General features: G+C 44.1%; 1 protein-coding gene across 4 annotated transcripts in view; it reads right to left on the reverse strand.

Moving 5' to 3' along the window:
* Window positions 1-15299, reverse strand: part of RAI14 (retinoic acid induced 14) — a 143563-nt gene that overhangs the window by 113772 nt on the left and 14492 nt on the right. For all 4 annotated transcript variants that reach the window (XM_089496767.1, XM_089496759.1, XM_089496757.1 and 1 more), the window contains exon 2: window positions 9186-9264. In XM_089496767.1, coding sequence (XP_089352893.1) covers window positions 9186-9221 — 36 coding nt within the window. In that variant the 5' untranslated portion in view covers window positions 9222-9264. The remainder of the gene's footprint in view (window positions 1-9185; window positions 9265-15299) is intronic.

The raw sequence follows: 15299 nt of genomic DNA on the forward strand, positions 1-15299 counted from the left end.
TGTTTTGTGGCTCTCTTTTCGTTCCCTTTTCCATTGCCATCCATACTGCAGAAATAATCCAGTTTGGCACTGCTTCTAACTGCAAGGCTCCCTGCGATGATGGGATTCTGGGCACAACAAACCACCAAGCCCAGAATTTCAAGCATGCAGCCCTGGCTGCCGGTAAAAGCAGTGTCTCAACATGTCACAACAAACTACAATTCCCAGGATTCCCTGGTTTGACAAGGGAATTGCCTCCACGCTTCCAGATCACAGCCCCAGAGAATGAGTCTACAGGATATCAGTATTGCCAATTTAAGTCCACTTCTTCAGCTGCATTTGGATTTAATAATGATAATAATAATAATGGTGATGATGATAGAGAGATCTTGTAGCACCTTTGAGTCTCACTGAAAGAAAAGTTGGCAGCATGAGCTTTCCTAGACTTAAGCGTATTTCCTCAGATGCATGGGAATTGTAGTTCATTGTGGCACCAGAGCTCATTCTCACAAAACTACAATTCCCAGGGTTCCCTAGCACTGAGCCAGGGCAGTTAAAGCAGTCTCAAACTGGTTTATTTCTGCAGTATGGATTGGACCTTGAGCATTTTTAATAACGAAGGTCCAAAACACTGCAGAAATAATCCAGTTTGTGACCGCTTTAACTCTCCTGGCTCAGTGCTAGGGAATCCTGGGAATTGTAGTTTGTTGTGGCACCAGAGCTCTTTTTGATAAAGAAGGCTCAATGTCTCACAAAACTACACTTCCCAGGGTTCCCTAGCACTGAGCCAGGGCAGTTAAAGCAGTCTCAAACTGGTTTATTTCTGCAGTGTGTCTTGGACCCAACTCAGGCTGCATCTTCACTCCAGACTCCAGAGACAATTCCCAGGATTCCATAGCACTGAGCCAGGGCACCTAAAGTAGTCTTGAACTGGATTATTTCTGCAGTGTGTCTTGGACCTAACTCAGGCTGCATCTTCACTAAAGAGACAATCCAGTTTCATACCGTTTTTACTTCCATGGCCCAGTGCTATGAAATCCTGGGAATTGTAGTTTGTTGTCACACCAGAGTTTGCTGAGAGAGAAGGTTAAATGTCTCAGAAAACTAGAATTCCCAGGATTCCCTAGCACTGAGCCATGGCAATTAAAAGGGTGTCAAACTGGATTTATTTCTGCAGTGCGGTTGCATCCGAACACATTTCTATTTGGCACAAAGCTTCCTGAACCCCCTTCATGTCAAAATAAATATCTTAAAAGGACTGAAAGATTCTTTGTTTGGTTCAATGGTGATTTTGAGAGTTGAAATAAGTTACAATTATTTTTATTCAATTATGTTTACATTTATTTGCAAAACATCTGCCATTTTAACATTATGGGAATTTTCCGGGAATTGTGACTGAATATTCCGTGTGATCTGGGGGGATTCAGCGGGTTTTGGACAAACATTTCCGGGAATTATCTTCGAGGCTTGTTGGCAACACTGTGAGTTCCTCCTTTCTGGGGAAGAGGGAAAGAGCCCCGATTGCTTTTGCAAGGCGCTCATGTGTGTGTGTTGTCTCCCTCTTTCCCAGAAAGGGAAAGAGTCCCTGCAAGGTGTGTGTGTCTCCTTTTCCCAGGGAGCAGGGAAAAAGCCCCAATGAAAGGAATGTATATGTGTCTCCCTTTTTCCCAGGGAGGGAAAGAGCCCCCATTGCTTTTTGCAAGGTGTGTGTGTGTGTGTGTCCCTTTTGCCTGGGGAGAGAAAGAGTCCCCCTTGCTTTTTGCAAGGGGTGTGTGTGTGTGTCCCTTTTTCCTGGGGAGGGAAAGAGTCCCCCTTGCTTTTTGCAAGGGGTGTGTGTGTGTGTGTGTGTGTGTGTGTCCCTTTTTCCTGGGGAGGGAAAGAGTCCCCCTTGCTTTTTGCAAGGGGTGTGTGTGTGTGTGTGTGTGTCCCTTTTTCCTGGGGAGGGAAAGAGTCCCCCTTGCTTTTTGCAAGGGGTGTGTGTGTGTGTGTGTCCCTTTTTCCTGGGGAGGGAAAGAGTCCCCCTTGCTTTTTGCAAGGTGTGTGTGTGTGTGTGTGTGTGTGTGTGTCCCTTTTTCCTGGGGAGGGAAAGAGTCCCCATTGCTTTTTGCAAGGTGTGTGTGTGTGTGTGTGTGTCCCTTTTTCCCCGGGGAGGGAAAGAGTCCCCATTGCTTTTTGCAAGGGGTGTGTGTGTCCCTTTTGCTTGGGGAGGGAAAGAGTCCCCCTTGCTTTTTGCAAGGGGTGTGTGTGTGTGTGTGTGTGTGTGTGTGTGTCCCTTTTTCCTGGGGAGGGAAAGAGTCCCCATTGCTTTTTGCAAGGGGTGTGTGTCCGTGTGTGTGTGTCCCTTTTTCCCGGGGAGGGAAAGAGTCCCCATTGCTTTTTGCAAGGGGTGTGTGCATGTCTCCCTTTTCCCCATGGAGCAGGGAAAGAGCCCCATTGCTTTTCCCCCACTCCTCTCTGGAAAAGGAGTAAGAGGGAGACACGCAGGCCTTGCAAAAAGCAATCAGGGTTCTTTCCCTGCTCCCTGGTAAAGAGAAGAAGGCAATTATTATTATTATTATTATTATTATTATTATTATTTCATATATATATATAACACTCTCCTTGCAAAAAGCAATCAATCAGGGTTCTTTCCCTGCTCCCTGGTAAAGAGGAAGGCATACACACATGCACATGCCTCACAAAAAGCAAATGGGGCTGTTCCCCTGCTCCCTGGGAAAGGAGGGAAAGAGCCCCAATTGTTTTTTTTTACAAGGAGAGAGAGTGAGTGTATGTCTCCCTCTTTCCCAGGGAGGAGGGAAAATGCCCTGATAGTATTTTGCAAGGAGAGCATGCATGCATGTGGTGGGCTTTGTCATTTACATCCTTTGTTACATGCCCCTAAGTTGTACCCTCGACTTATCCACAGGTCATATCAAAATCCAAAATTTTGTCCCCAAAATGAGTATATACGGTAACATGAGTATATACGGTAACAACAACAAAGAAGAAGGCATGGGACAAGTATTACAAGGGCCTAATGCTCATGCATGTGAATGAAGTCATAACAAGGCCTTCATATTTATAACACTTTGCAACAGTTAGTTTCATATTTTAAATACTGAGGATACAGCAAGAATGGGTAAAGTAACCAGATGTAGACTATTTTGCAATCCAGCCCACCCTTTCCAACTCTCCATTTTCTGGCAAAAAGGATGAACTGCCTCTCATCCACTATGACAGGGTGGATAGCTGTCCATGGCTAGGGGAGTGTATTGCCCATAGGAAAGCTTTGAGGGCCACACCCCTAAATTCATTTTACTCTTTTGAGTGATAGCGAGGCTGGAGACTTCACAAACAGTCTTGAGCAGGGGTAGGCAACCTTTTTGAGCCGGGAGCCAGGTTGCTGTCCCTCAGGCGACTGGGGGGCTGAAGCCGGGGGGTGGAGCTTCCACCCTCCGGGGCGGGGCCACGTGCCAGGGGTGGAGCTTCCATCCTCCGGGGCGGGGCCACGTGCCGGGGGTGGAGCTTCCACTCTCCAGGGCGGGGCTGTGTGCTGGGGGGTGGAGCTTCCACCCTCCGGGGCCCAGGCCTCCCCATTTTTGCTGGCCCCTGACGGGGCCCCAGGCCCCATCAGAGACCGGCAAAAAAGCTGGGGGGGGGCCTGCCAGCGCTGGAGGACCCCAGCGACAGCACCGGGCCTCCCAGAGGCCCCCTTCTGCCCTGGGAGCCCTCCTGGAAGGCCCCAGAGACGGCAGCGGGCCCCGCAGAGGCCCCCTGCCGCCCTGGGAGCCCTCCTGCAGGGCCCCAGAGATGGCAGCGGGCCCCGCAGAGGCCCCCAGCCGCCCTGGGAGCCCACCTGGAGGGCCCCAGAGACGGCAGTGGGCCCCGCAGAGGCCCTCTGCCGCCCTGGGAGCCCACCTGGAGGGCCCCAGAGACAGCAGCGGGCCTCCCAGAGGCCCCCTGCCGCCCTGGGAGCCCTCCTACAGGGCCCCAGAGACAGCAGCGGGCCCCGCAGAGGCCCCCTGCCGCCCTGGGAGCCCTCCTACAGGGCCCCAGAGACAGCAGCGGGCCCCGCAGAGGCCCCCTGTCGCCCTGGGAGCCCTCCTGCAGGGCCCCAGGGACGGCAGCGGGCCCCGCAGAGGCCCCCTGCCGCCCTGGGAGCCCACCTGGAGGGTCCCAGAGGCCCCCTGCCGCCCTGGGAGTCCTCCTGGAGGGTCCCAGAGACGGCAGCGGGCCTCCTAGAGGCCCGCCGCCGCTGCCGCCGCTGCCGCCACTGCCGCAGCAGCCGCTCTGGGCACCGCCATTTTGGACGGCAAAATGGCGGCGAGGTCGCGCGAGACTTCGCCGCCATTTTGGGCAGCAAAATGGCGGCTCCCATAGCCCCAGAGGCCGCTATGGGCGCCGCCATTTTTTCGCCCAAAATGGCGGCGAAGTCTCGCACGACCTCGGGGAAGGTCGCGCGAGACTTCGCCGCCATTTTGCCGCCCAAAATGGCGGCACCCAGAGCGGCGAAAAGCTGCGACGGGTGGTCGCTGCGGCGGTGGCCGCGGTGGCAACAGCAGCCGGGGGCCGGTAGCCAGGCCTTTGCGGGCCGCATCCGGCCCGCGGGCCGGAGGTTGCCGACCCCTGGTCTTGAGAAACCATAGGCCACTCTGTTTCCCACTCCTCATCTATTAGTAGTGATTCACCCTTTAACTATGCCACAGTGCTCCCTTATTTTTTTTTATAAGTAATAATTTCTTATGGCTACAGGTAGGCCTCTGGCCACTTCCATCATCCCAATTTTGAGACATTTTTAGTTACATGTACAACTCCCAGGTAGGTGACAAAGATAGATGATTGGCCACCAGGTCCATGAAAACATTTCAGGGATAGGAAGCAAAGTCAGTCTCACATTATTTCCCCCCATTTTCTAATATATAACAACTGTAGCCAGAAAAGATCCATGCTTAAAATAAGGCTAGAGAAAGGCAGGAGGAATCTGATCCTCTCCTTTTTTCTGCAAACTTTTAAAAAGCTTTTCCTGAAGTCTTTCCATTTTAACAATTTGAACTAGTTGCTTCAGCTGCTATGGATAAGCCCCAAAATAAATAGAAATGAAAGAGTGAAGAATCAAGTGCAAGCTTTCCCCCTTTTTTAGACTAGCAGCTTAAAGGTTTGTTTGTAAGAGTCTCTGCATTGCCAATTAAATCCTAAAGGTTGTATTTCATCTGATTGGAAAGCCTTTGTCTAATAAAGCTTCAATGCTTTTAAAAAGTTTTATCTTTGCATGTTTTTTCAGAAATAAGAAAAGCACATCACATTCAGTTATGCTTACTTTCAAGTAAGCATATTTAAGGATGTAGTTTTAGAACCAAAGTATGCATCTGGGAACAGCTGGAAGTTGGACATCATCTCAAAATCAAAGTAAAGCAGATTTTTCTTCCATCGACTTGTCTAGATTTGGGGCTTATGAAAGTGTTAGCAAACTGATACCTTTGCATATGTAAATTTGCTTTGTATCTTCTGAAATCTGAGAGTTTCCTTCATATACAAAGCATTATCTGCATCTGCTAACCATGGTCAGATCAACCTATTTGTGATGGAGGCCATTGAAGGACAATTAAGGGCCAGAACAGACCAGCAAGTTAAAGTGCCTTCTGGACAGCTTGTGCATGCAGCACTAACATGTCGCATGCTCCCAAGATGCCCAGAAGGCATCCAGTCAATCACATGGGGGCAACTTCAGGATGCTCCGGGAGCATGGAGTTTTCACACTGCTGAAGCACCCAGAAGCTACTTAAGCTCCTATTTGGGCCAGCTGCGGCTTCAGAGTGGTCAGCTTCAAGGCAGCCCCAATCTGCCCTTTTCAGGCTGTTTGTTTCAGCCCATAATCTGCCATTCTGAGTGTCTTAAATGAAGGAGGTTATATGGTACAAAAAGGGCTAATTAAAAATGTATAAATCCAAGTGCAGTTTTCCCAAAACCCAATGATAAGTTTCAGTGAGCTAGCAGGATAGGGGATGCTGTATGAGAACCAAATGCCAGCCTAGCCTTTGAAAATTCATGCCAAAAGATTTTCATCTTTAGTGGTTTTTAAAAAAATTAGTCATCATTAATTTAGTTTTGCATTTATATTGACTAGAAAATCCAAATTAAATATCTTTCAAACTTGACCCATGTGTTATGATTATACTAGAAAACAGAAATGTAAATTACTATTTGGAATTATATAAAACAATTTTTTTGAAAAAGAGAAGAGCAATCTTTAAAATTTGAAAGAAATTTTTTTTTACAATTTCTGACTCTCAGGTTAAAAAAACTATTGAAAAGCCAACCTTCAAAAAGCCTCAGTTACACAGCTTTATGACTGGGCAAAGTTATATGATTTTATAAACATGGATACAACTGGACTTCACAGCCAGCTAATAGAAATGAATGCCCGGCTTCTAACCCTAGCCATAATTTGCAGATTGCTGCCTGAAACCTTAGAAAGACAACACTAGTCAGTATAGGGCACAGGTTTCATTCAGTTTAACACAGATTTACCTGCTCAGAACAGTCATAAAAACATTTCAGTTCTTGCAGTCTCCCCAAAGACAAAGGGAGACCCCAGCTGAGCTTCTATAAAACTGTTTCCCAGAATTAGCTTAGCAGAGTTTGAATTAACAAGCCTATTACAAAACTGTACTTGAGATATTCTAATAAGTGAACCATCGTAATCACTCCACAGCTGCTCCAGAACAGCAGGGTCACCGCTGTTGGAAGGTAGCTGAAAGCAAGCTTACGTATTTGCTATGGGCATCATTCCAAACCTTCGGAGCACTTTTAAAGCATTTTTTTAAAAATCCCAATGATGTCTAATTATCCATCATTAACCAAACTCTGAAGTATATTTCAAAAGAGGCAATGGAAGATAAGCCCCAAGTATTTTTTTTTAAAGAGTACAGTTTGGACTTGCTGTGGAACTTGTTTAATTAGATAGTAGCACTGTGGTTAATCAAAATGTGCTTTGAAGGAAGCATATATCAGGCTATATCAAAGCTGTCTGGAATATTGTTAAAAGAGTATTTATGCTTACTCTTCAAGTTTCACTGTTTGGATACTGTAATATCACTGAGGAATACAAGAGTGAACACAAAAGAATGAGAGGAAAGGGCAGGATGATTATTTTCATTCTTTGAAAAATCTCTGCTTGAATCCTCCAGTGACTGACTCCCCAAAACCTATTTCCTCCCTTCATTCCACTGCAAGCTTTAATCTATGTCTTCACCTCATACAAATACCCTGCAACTAGCATTAAAATAGAATACAACTGTATGCTAGTAAGACACAATCAATTCACAACATGTATGTGCAATGCTTGTTTAAAATTGGGACATTTAATAATTTTTACTTTGCAGATACAGTATCTATGATCTTTTTCCAAGACAAAATGCACTTATTGTGTAAATGTGTTTAGTGTAAGGGCAGCACACTGGAAGCAAACTCTACTACATTACTGTGGTTACAATGCTCTATGATTTGGATTTCAATCTGAAGTAAAAAAAAACTGCATATAATCAAAGTATTTATTGTTTTACCAGGACTGGCAAAGTTGCATGTTTCTTTTTCTTGTTTCCTGTCACCCACACATTGCTCATTAACTGTATTGGTGCACATATTCAGAGGTCAATGACATTTCTGGAATGCCTGTTACTCACAAGCCTTGCAATAATCCCATGAGTACATGGTCATCATTTTCATTTTACAGGTGGGGAATCAGTACATTGCTGAGGTACAACGAATTATGTCATAACCACCTAAATGAATTGTATGACTACGCTAGATTCAGATAGCCTTCCCTTTGACTGTATCATACACATTATTCAGTGAATGACTTAGTATCTCCTGTGAATTATTTGGCGAATGACTTAAAATTGGCTATGGATACATCTCCTGTGGAACATCTGCTGGTCACATTGCACTAGCCCACACTTATCGGTTCTGGACAACAACCGCCTCCCTTCTGGTTCTCCTGAGTCCAGCCATCTGCAACAAAATTCTAAGAACAGAAGTTCAAACTCCTACAAGACAGTAAACTGAGACCTCCAGATGTTGTTGAATATTGTTGTTGGTTATTATGTTTGAAACGCTACATGATTTGGGTCCAGGATACCCAAGCATCGCCTTCTCCTGCACAATCTGCCCCTTACATTTATGTCTTCTGTGGGACATTTACTTAAGTCAGCCAGGACTAGGTTTTCAGCTGTCCCTAGACTATAGAATGACCTGACAGAAGAGATTCAAGAGAGGATTATTGGTGCTATCAGCACCTTACAATAAAGATGGATGGTCATAATGGACAGCTTGCAATGAGATGGAAAAGTCCTGCATCACAGCAGCATTGCAACAAAAAGTCTAGAAACACCTTAAAGACTATCAGTTTTATTTTGCATAACCTGTCATAGGCCCGGTACAGATGGGCCTTTAAGCATGTCCTAGTGATGTGTTAGGGTTGCCTCGGGGGGCTCTTACAGATGCCCCTTAACCCTAGCACGTCATCAGGATGCCTCAGCTGAGCAGTGCCGTACAGATGGCGAGCTCAGCTACAATGTCGCAGCTGTGCTGCATCCAACTGGCATGGCGCAGCTATGATATCATCATGCTGCCACCAGCGCTTTGTGGCATCGCAGGTATGCTGCAAAAAGGAGCCGCTTCCGCACGCTCCTTTCTTGCTGTGCCTCAGCATCGTACAATTTGGTTGCTGCAGCGCTGCTGCAGAGCAAGGAGAGGCGCCTTCCCAGCGCCTCTTTTGGCACTCTGTACCGTGCCATAGACTGCAGGCCACTTCATCAGAGTCAGGGACTGCTTCACTTGACAGATATTTATACACATTCGGGGGGAGAGACAGAATGTGGGGGAAGCAAAATGCAAAATATACAAATCACTGATTATTAGCTTAACAGAAATTCTTGAGGGTGGAATACAAGATTTGCAATTTTTTTCAATTTCTGAGTAGTTTTTTTAAAAAAATGATATGTAAAAGCCCATAGCTCACAAAGCAGAAGTGGTGTCTCGTCTATGCAATGATCATGTTGCCCTAGAACAGAAACAATCTCAATTCCTACCCACATTTTATAAGTTGTTACAATTTCCGCCTTTGTCGTTTATTAACTTGCTGCTTTATCAAGTTGGGAGTGAAGGAATGTTTCCACAATCAAGACCAACAGATATGAGTCAACCACACTTAGGCACTGAATACTTACATCACTTTTCCTGAACTTTGCTTTCAAGCTCTTCATGCTTTTTCCATTCAAACTTCCAAACCTGGATTTTTTTCAATACCTAGACAAAAAAAGGAAGAAGATAAAATCTTTAAGTGGCCAGCCATATTCCACCTAAGTTCAGCAGCCCCTTCCCCATCCCCTTAAATCAGAAAATATAGTTTTGAATAAACAGCACCGGTTCACAAATATTCCCAAAATACAAATATTCCTGAACTTCCATCTATGTGTTAACAGACATTCCTGGAATTTTCTAGCAGCCTTTCCCAACCTAGTGCCCTATAGATGTGTTGACTATAACCCCAATGAGTCTCCAAGAATTGCAGCAGAGTACCATTATAAAGCCTCTTTTATAATAACTACAGTAAGTCCATATGGCTATATTTCTATGCAGTAACAAAGAAAACAGATTTACTTCTGAGTGTATACAGTAAATCCTTGTTAAACACTGGGGTTTGGTTCCAAGATCCCCTGTGGATAACAAAATCTGTGGATGCTCAAGTCCCATTAAATATAATGACATAGCAAAATGGTGTCCCTTATAAAAAATGGAAAATCAAGGTTTGATATTTGAAATTTATACTTTTTTGGAACATTTTCAAACTGTGGATACTTGAATCCAAGAATAAAAAATCTGTGTATAAGAAGGGCTGACTGTACTTTTAAAATAGCACTGGCAACCTCTAGTTAAACACAGCAATGTAACTAGTGTATAAACTTATTACTTAACTTACTTGATGTGAGTGTCATATATGAATCTATATGGTACAGAAACATAGTCTATTATATGAGTGTCAGGTTATACCTATAAAATGAAATTCACATGACAATAAATATGATGTTAAAAATAAATTTTCGAATGAGACCAGAGATTTACTCATTGAATATGGTGATCAAGATAACAAAAAGTGACAATAAGAAATACTGGAAAGTATTACTTATATAATATCTGCGGCTAAATTACTTTTAGCACAGAATGGAAAAACAAAACAAAAACATGACAACCTAAGAATGGCTATTAAAGCTATTGGAAATTATGGAATCAGATAAACTAACTGGCTTGGTTAAACTAAAAGACAATAAAAGTGGTCTCCCATTATAGAATATAGTAAAAATAAGTGGAAAGATTTAAAGAGAAGAGAATATATAAAATTAGCTAGGAGAATTTATGTCCATAATAATACAAGTTTCAAGTAGCAAACTAATGAGACAAGGACGTGATTATATGGATATACTGTACCAAAATCAAAAGTCAAGAATATGAGAAGAAAGGTGTCCTCCTATAAGACTAGAGCCTTCTGCAATTGCTTTTGATGATACTCCCATTTCTATTGTCAGATTTGTGCCCATTTAATCCTCTGGCACAGATAATGTGCTGTCTATCCAATGTAGAATATGGGCACTGTTGGCATATGTGTGTTTATGTGTCTTCAAGTTGCCTGTTGACTTATGGTGACCCCATGAATTTCATAGGTAAGGAATACTAAGAAGAGTCCTAGTGGCGCAGTAGTTACATGCCTGTACTGCAGTCACTTACACAAACCGTAAGGCTGTGGGTTCAATACCAGCCAGGGGCTCAGACTCAACTCAGGCTTACATCCTTCCGAGGTTGCTAAAATAAGTACCGAGTTGGTTGGGGGCAATTAGCTTACACGCTGTAAACCACTTAGGGAGTGCTTAAGTGCACTGAAAAACAGTAAAGAAATGTACTTGCTATTGCTAAGATATTTGCCATCCCTTCCTCTGAAATAAAGCATGTACTATTCATTGACAGTCTCCCATCTGAGAACTTCCAAAATCCAATGGGATCTGCTGCCTTTAAGGTATTTAGGCCCATTCTGTTGGAAAAGATGGTATATAACTTTACAATATGAGCATGTGATGGCACTTTTGATGTTTAAGGTGACATATGGTCTGTAATGTTGCTGCCAAAATAAATGTTAATAATAATAATAATAATAATAATAATAATAATACTGTTTATTTATAGCCCGCTTTTCCAGGGAGATCAAAGCGGGTTACAACAGGTGTACTAAACAATTTACAATTTACAACAGTATCTGCATTATAAATCTCAAACAAATACATCAATGTTTAAAAACAAGATAAAAATTTCAGACGTTAAAACCACAACAATAACTAGCTCAAAAGTGCTAGTGTAACGGGGAGAGAGCAGATATCACAATGCCTAGGAGAAGGCCTGTTGGAAGAGGTAGGTCTTCAGCTTCTTCCTGAACAGGTCAAGGGAGGTAACCGAGTGGAGCTCACCGGGAAGAGAGTTCCAGAGCTGCAGGGCCGAATTGGAAAACGCCCTCTGTGCAGTCACGGTGTACTTCGTAACAGGAACCCTCAACAATTGCTTCCCGGCTGATCTGAGAGTGCGGGGCGGATTATATGCGGAGAGGCGGTCCTCCAAGTACCCTGGGCCCAAGCCGTTTAGGGCTTTATAGGTAATAACCAACACCTTGTATTGGGCTCGGAAGCGAATGGGCAGCCAATGAAGATTTCGCAGAATAGGTGTTATGTGGCTAGTCCTGGGGCATCCAGTGACTAACCTAGATGCCATATTCTGCACTAATTGAAGCTTCCAGGTTTGGTACAAGGGTTGCCCCATGTAGAGCGCATTACAGAAATCCAACCGAGAGGTCACCAGAGCATGTATCACTGTTTCAAGGTCCCCCCCGGCCTAGGAAGGGTCGCAGCTGACGTATCAGCTGAAGCTGATAACAGGTGCTCCTGACTGTCGCATCCAGGTGGAGCGACGAGTCCAGAGGCACCCCCAGACTGCGAACTTCGTCCTTCAGGGGAAGAGTGACCCCATTCAGGACAGGTGGACAAATCTCCATTCCTGGGCCAGGGGAGCCTATCACGAGTACTTCCGTTTTCTCTGGATTCAAGCTGAGTCTGTTTTCCCTCATCCAGCCCATTACTGACTCCAGACAGGCATCTAGAGGAGAGATGCCATCCCTGGTCACTGCATCAGTCGGAGACACAGAGAAACATATTGGGTGTCGTCAGCGTACTGATAACACTGCGCCCCGTGTCTCCGGATGATCTCTCCCAGCGGTTTCATGTAAATGTTAAATAGCATAGGGGACAAAATGGCTCCTTGAGGGACACCAGATGTAAGTGCCCTCTTATCGGAGCACACGTCCCCCAGCTGCACCATCTGGAATCTACCCAAGAGGTAGGAACGTAACCACTGGAGTGCAGTGCCCCCGATACCTAACTCCCTCAGGCGTTCCAGAAGGATACCATGGTCAATGGTATCGAAAGCCACTGAGATGTCTAAGAGCACTAACAGGGACACGCTACCCCTGTCCATGCCCAGACGGAGATAATCGACCAGAGCGACCATGGCAGTCTCAACTCCATAGCCCGCCCGGAAGCCAGTTTGAAATGGGTCTAGAAAATCTGTATCATCCAAGACCGATTGAAGCTGGAAGACAGAGTTGGCATTGGTGTTTGTAGCAAGGTTGTACTCCTGTATGTCCAATAATGTTATGTGTTCTGTTCCTGGTGATCAGTTGTTTAAGATGGTGGGGTTGTATGTGAGTAAAGAGTAACTTGGGTTTACACGTACAGCTACAGATTGCATGTGACATGAGTAAAACTACATGTCACAAAAATCATACAATGTATTGCAGAACCTTGCAAATGCTATTACTGAGAGGTTATTCCTGTTCCTTCATCAGAAAATAAAATCCACCATTGTTAAACACATAAAAACAGTCAAGTGCTACTTGGCAAGGAAAACTCTTATTCATGAACTCTTAAGAGCAGAACTAACAAGGATAATTTAGTGAAACTTGAAACCCAATAAGCCCTTCTTAAAAAGTGACCTCTAAGAGGAAAAGAGATCATAAAAATTTGGTAACTATGGTCTGGTTCCCTCATGTTTTATCTAGAGTGATTTATCAACAGAACCAGCTGCTTTAAGACTATAGACCAAGTGCATTCTGAAGTCTCAGCATTGTTTTACATTTGCCTATGTGAAATTCATTTCTGTATACTTGATTATTAACGGCTGAATATGCAAGGTGAGAGGAGAAATGAAAGGATCTGTTGTTAAATATTTACACTGAAAGTCATTGCTTGTGAACATCAATGAATCTGCATGTATTTCAACTTCTGCATTTACGAGTAAGATCCTTCTTGCTTGCAGGTCAAAGCAAGAGAATGCATGGCCCTCTAAATGTTTCAGTCCCCTCAACCCTACTGATATGTCAACTGCATCCTTACCTGGACTGAAAGGACCTTGAAACTGTCGTACATGCACTGGTAATCTCTCATTTAGACTTCTGTAATGCACTCTACATGGGCTTACCTATGTACCAAGTTCGGAAACTTCAATTACTGTAGTTCAAAATGCAGCAGCCAGGTTGGTCACTAGAACTTCCAGGTCAGACCACATAACACCTGTATTAAAATCTTTACACTGGCTGCCAATTAGCTTCCAGGCACAATACAAAGTGTTGATCATTACCTTTAAAGCTTGGGCCGGGGTTACTTGAGGGAACACCTCTCCCTACATAATCCACCCCACACTCTCAGAATAACTGGGAAGAATTTATTGGATCATACAAAAGTTAGACTAGCAACTACTTCCCAAAAAGCATATATGGCTATGGCCCCCACGCTTTGGAACAACCTTCCAGAAGAGATCCGACTCATCCCTACCTTAGACGCCTTTAAAAAGGCATTAAAAACTGATCCCTTCCGGTAAGCATACTCTCCTGATTTTCTATAAAGATCTGAAGGAAACTCACCTCTTGATTCTATAGAGAAGTGACGATAATTCCACCTCAGGATGTAATGATACATTTTAATATTTTGTAGTATTTAATATTGTAGTATTTTTAGATAATATATTGTTTTAAATTATGTATTTTCGACAGCTGTTATTGTAATTATTATTGTATATAATGTATTGATTGTAATCCCGCTTCGATCCGTCGCGAGAGGCGGGAAAATACAAATAAAAATTATTATTATTATTATTATTATTATTATTATTACTTAGCATAGCCAATGGTTAGTAAACTGCAAGCCAACAAAATCTGGAGGGACCACAATGTATTCCCCAACTCTACGTGCTGTTACTAGTAAAGAACAGGCCAGCAAAGGAGCATTTACAGTATTGTTAACACTGACTGGGTGCAACCTTGTAGGAGTTTAGGTCATCCCTGTTAGAAAATGTTTCCAAAAACAAAAAACAAAACAATACACTTGCCCAAATATAACTATTCTAGATGCATTACTTTGGTTTGCATTGTGGTAGGGAAAATTACCTGGTTGTATGACATACAACACCTGTTAAAATACCCTCTTCCACACAACTGTTAAAGGTACAGGAGCCTCCTCCAGTTTTCACTCTGGCAACACTACCCTGCATCTAGTCTGCTTCTCGGCTGGCTTGTTCTTCTTCTCTCCCATCCTTCTCCTTTTGGTTCATGACTCTTAAGTTTAATTTTCTGCTTCTCCCATGCCCTCAGGCCAAGCCAGTTAACCAGAAGCTCTTCTTGTTGCAACTAGAGCAAGAGGAGGCCACGATAAAGCAGGAGTGGGAGAATTGCAGCCCATGTGCTGCATGTGGTTCCCCACATTTCATAGGTTGTTGGGGGGAAGGGGTGCCTAAGGACTGAACCTGGGACTTCTGCATGCAAAGCATGTACTCTGATGTTGATATGGGGCAGTTATGCCATATCCCCCCCCCAAGGCTGTTTTAGACCGAAAAGAATACTTTTGAAAAAGGAAATGATCCAGAATCATCCAGAGTCTCCACAGAACTAATGTGGTCTCCCTCTGTAAAGGGAGTAGGATGGTTGTATCTCAACACATTGTGTCTGCTTCTTCTTTCCCCATCCTCCCATCCTTTTGGACCCCTTCAGATCACTGTGAAAAGGCAGGGCTCTGCTAGGAGCACCCACCTCTCCACTACATTTCAAAATGAGCAGCTTCCTCCCATGATGGCTTGGTTAGACATTTTAGAGAAGCTCATATGAGTCACTGTCCTGTCAGAAATCTCAGCACCTATGAGTCATGTCAAAACTGATTTTGCCAGGAGATGTGGAAAGATCACCAATGAGATTTTAT

Source organism: Sceloporus occidentalis, unplaced genomic scaffold (genome assembly GCF_023333645.1).
Source record: "Sceloporus occidentalis isolate IW3139 unplaced genomic scaffold, rSceOcc1.0.p SCAF_1, whole genome shotgun sequence".
Classification (NCBI taxonomy): Eukaryota; Metazoa; Chordata; class Lepidosauria; order Squamata; family Phrynosomatidae; genus Sceloporus; species Sceloporus occidentalis.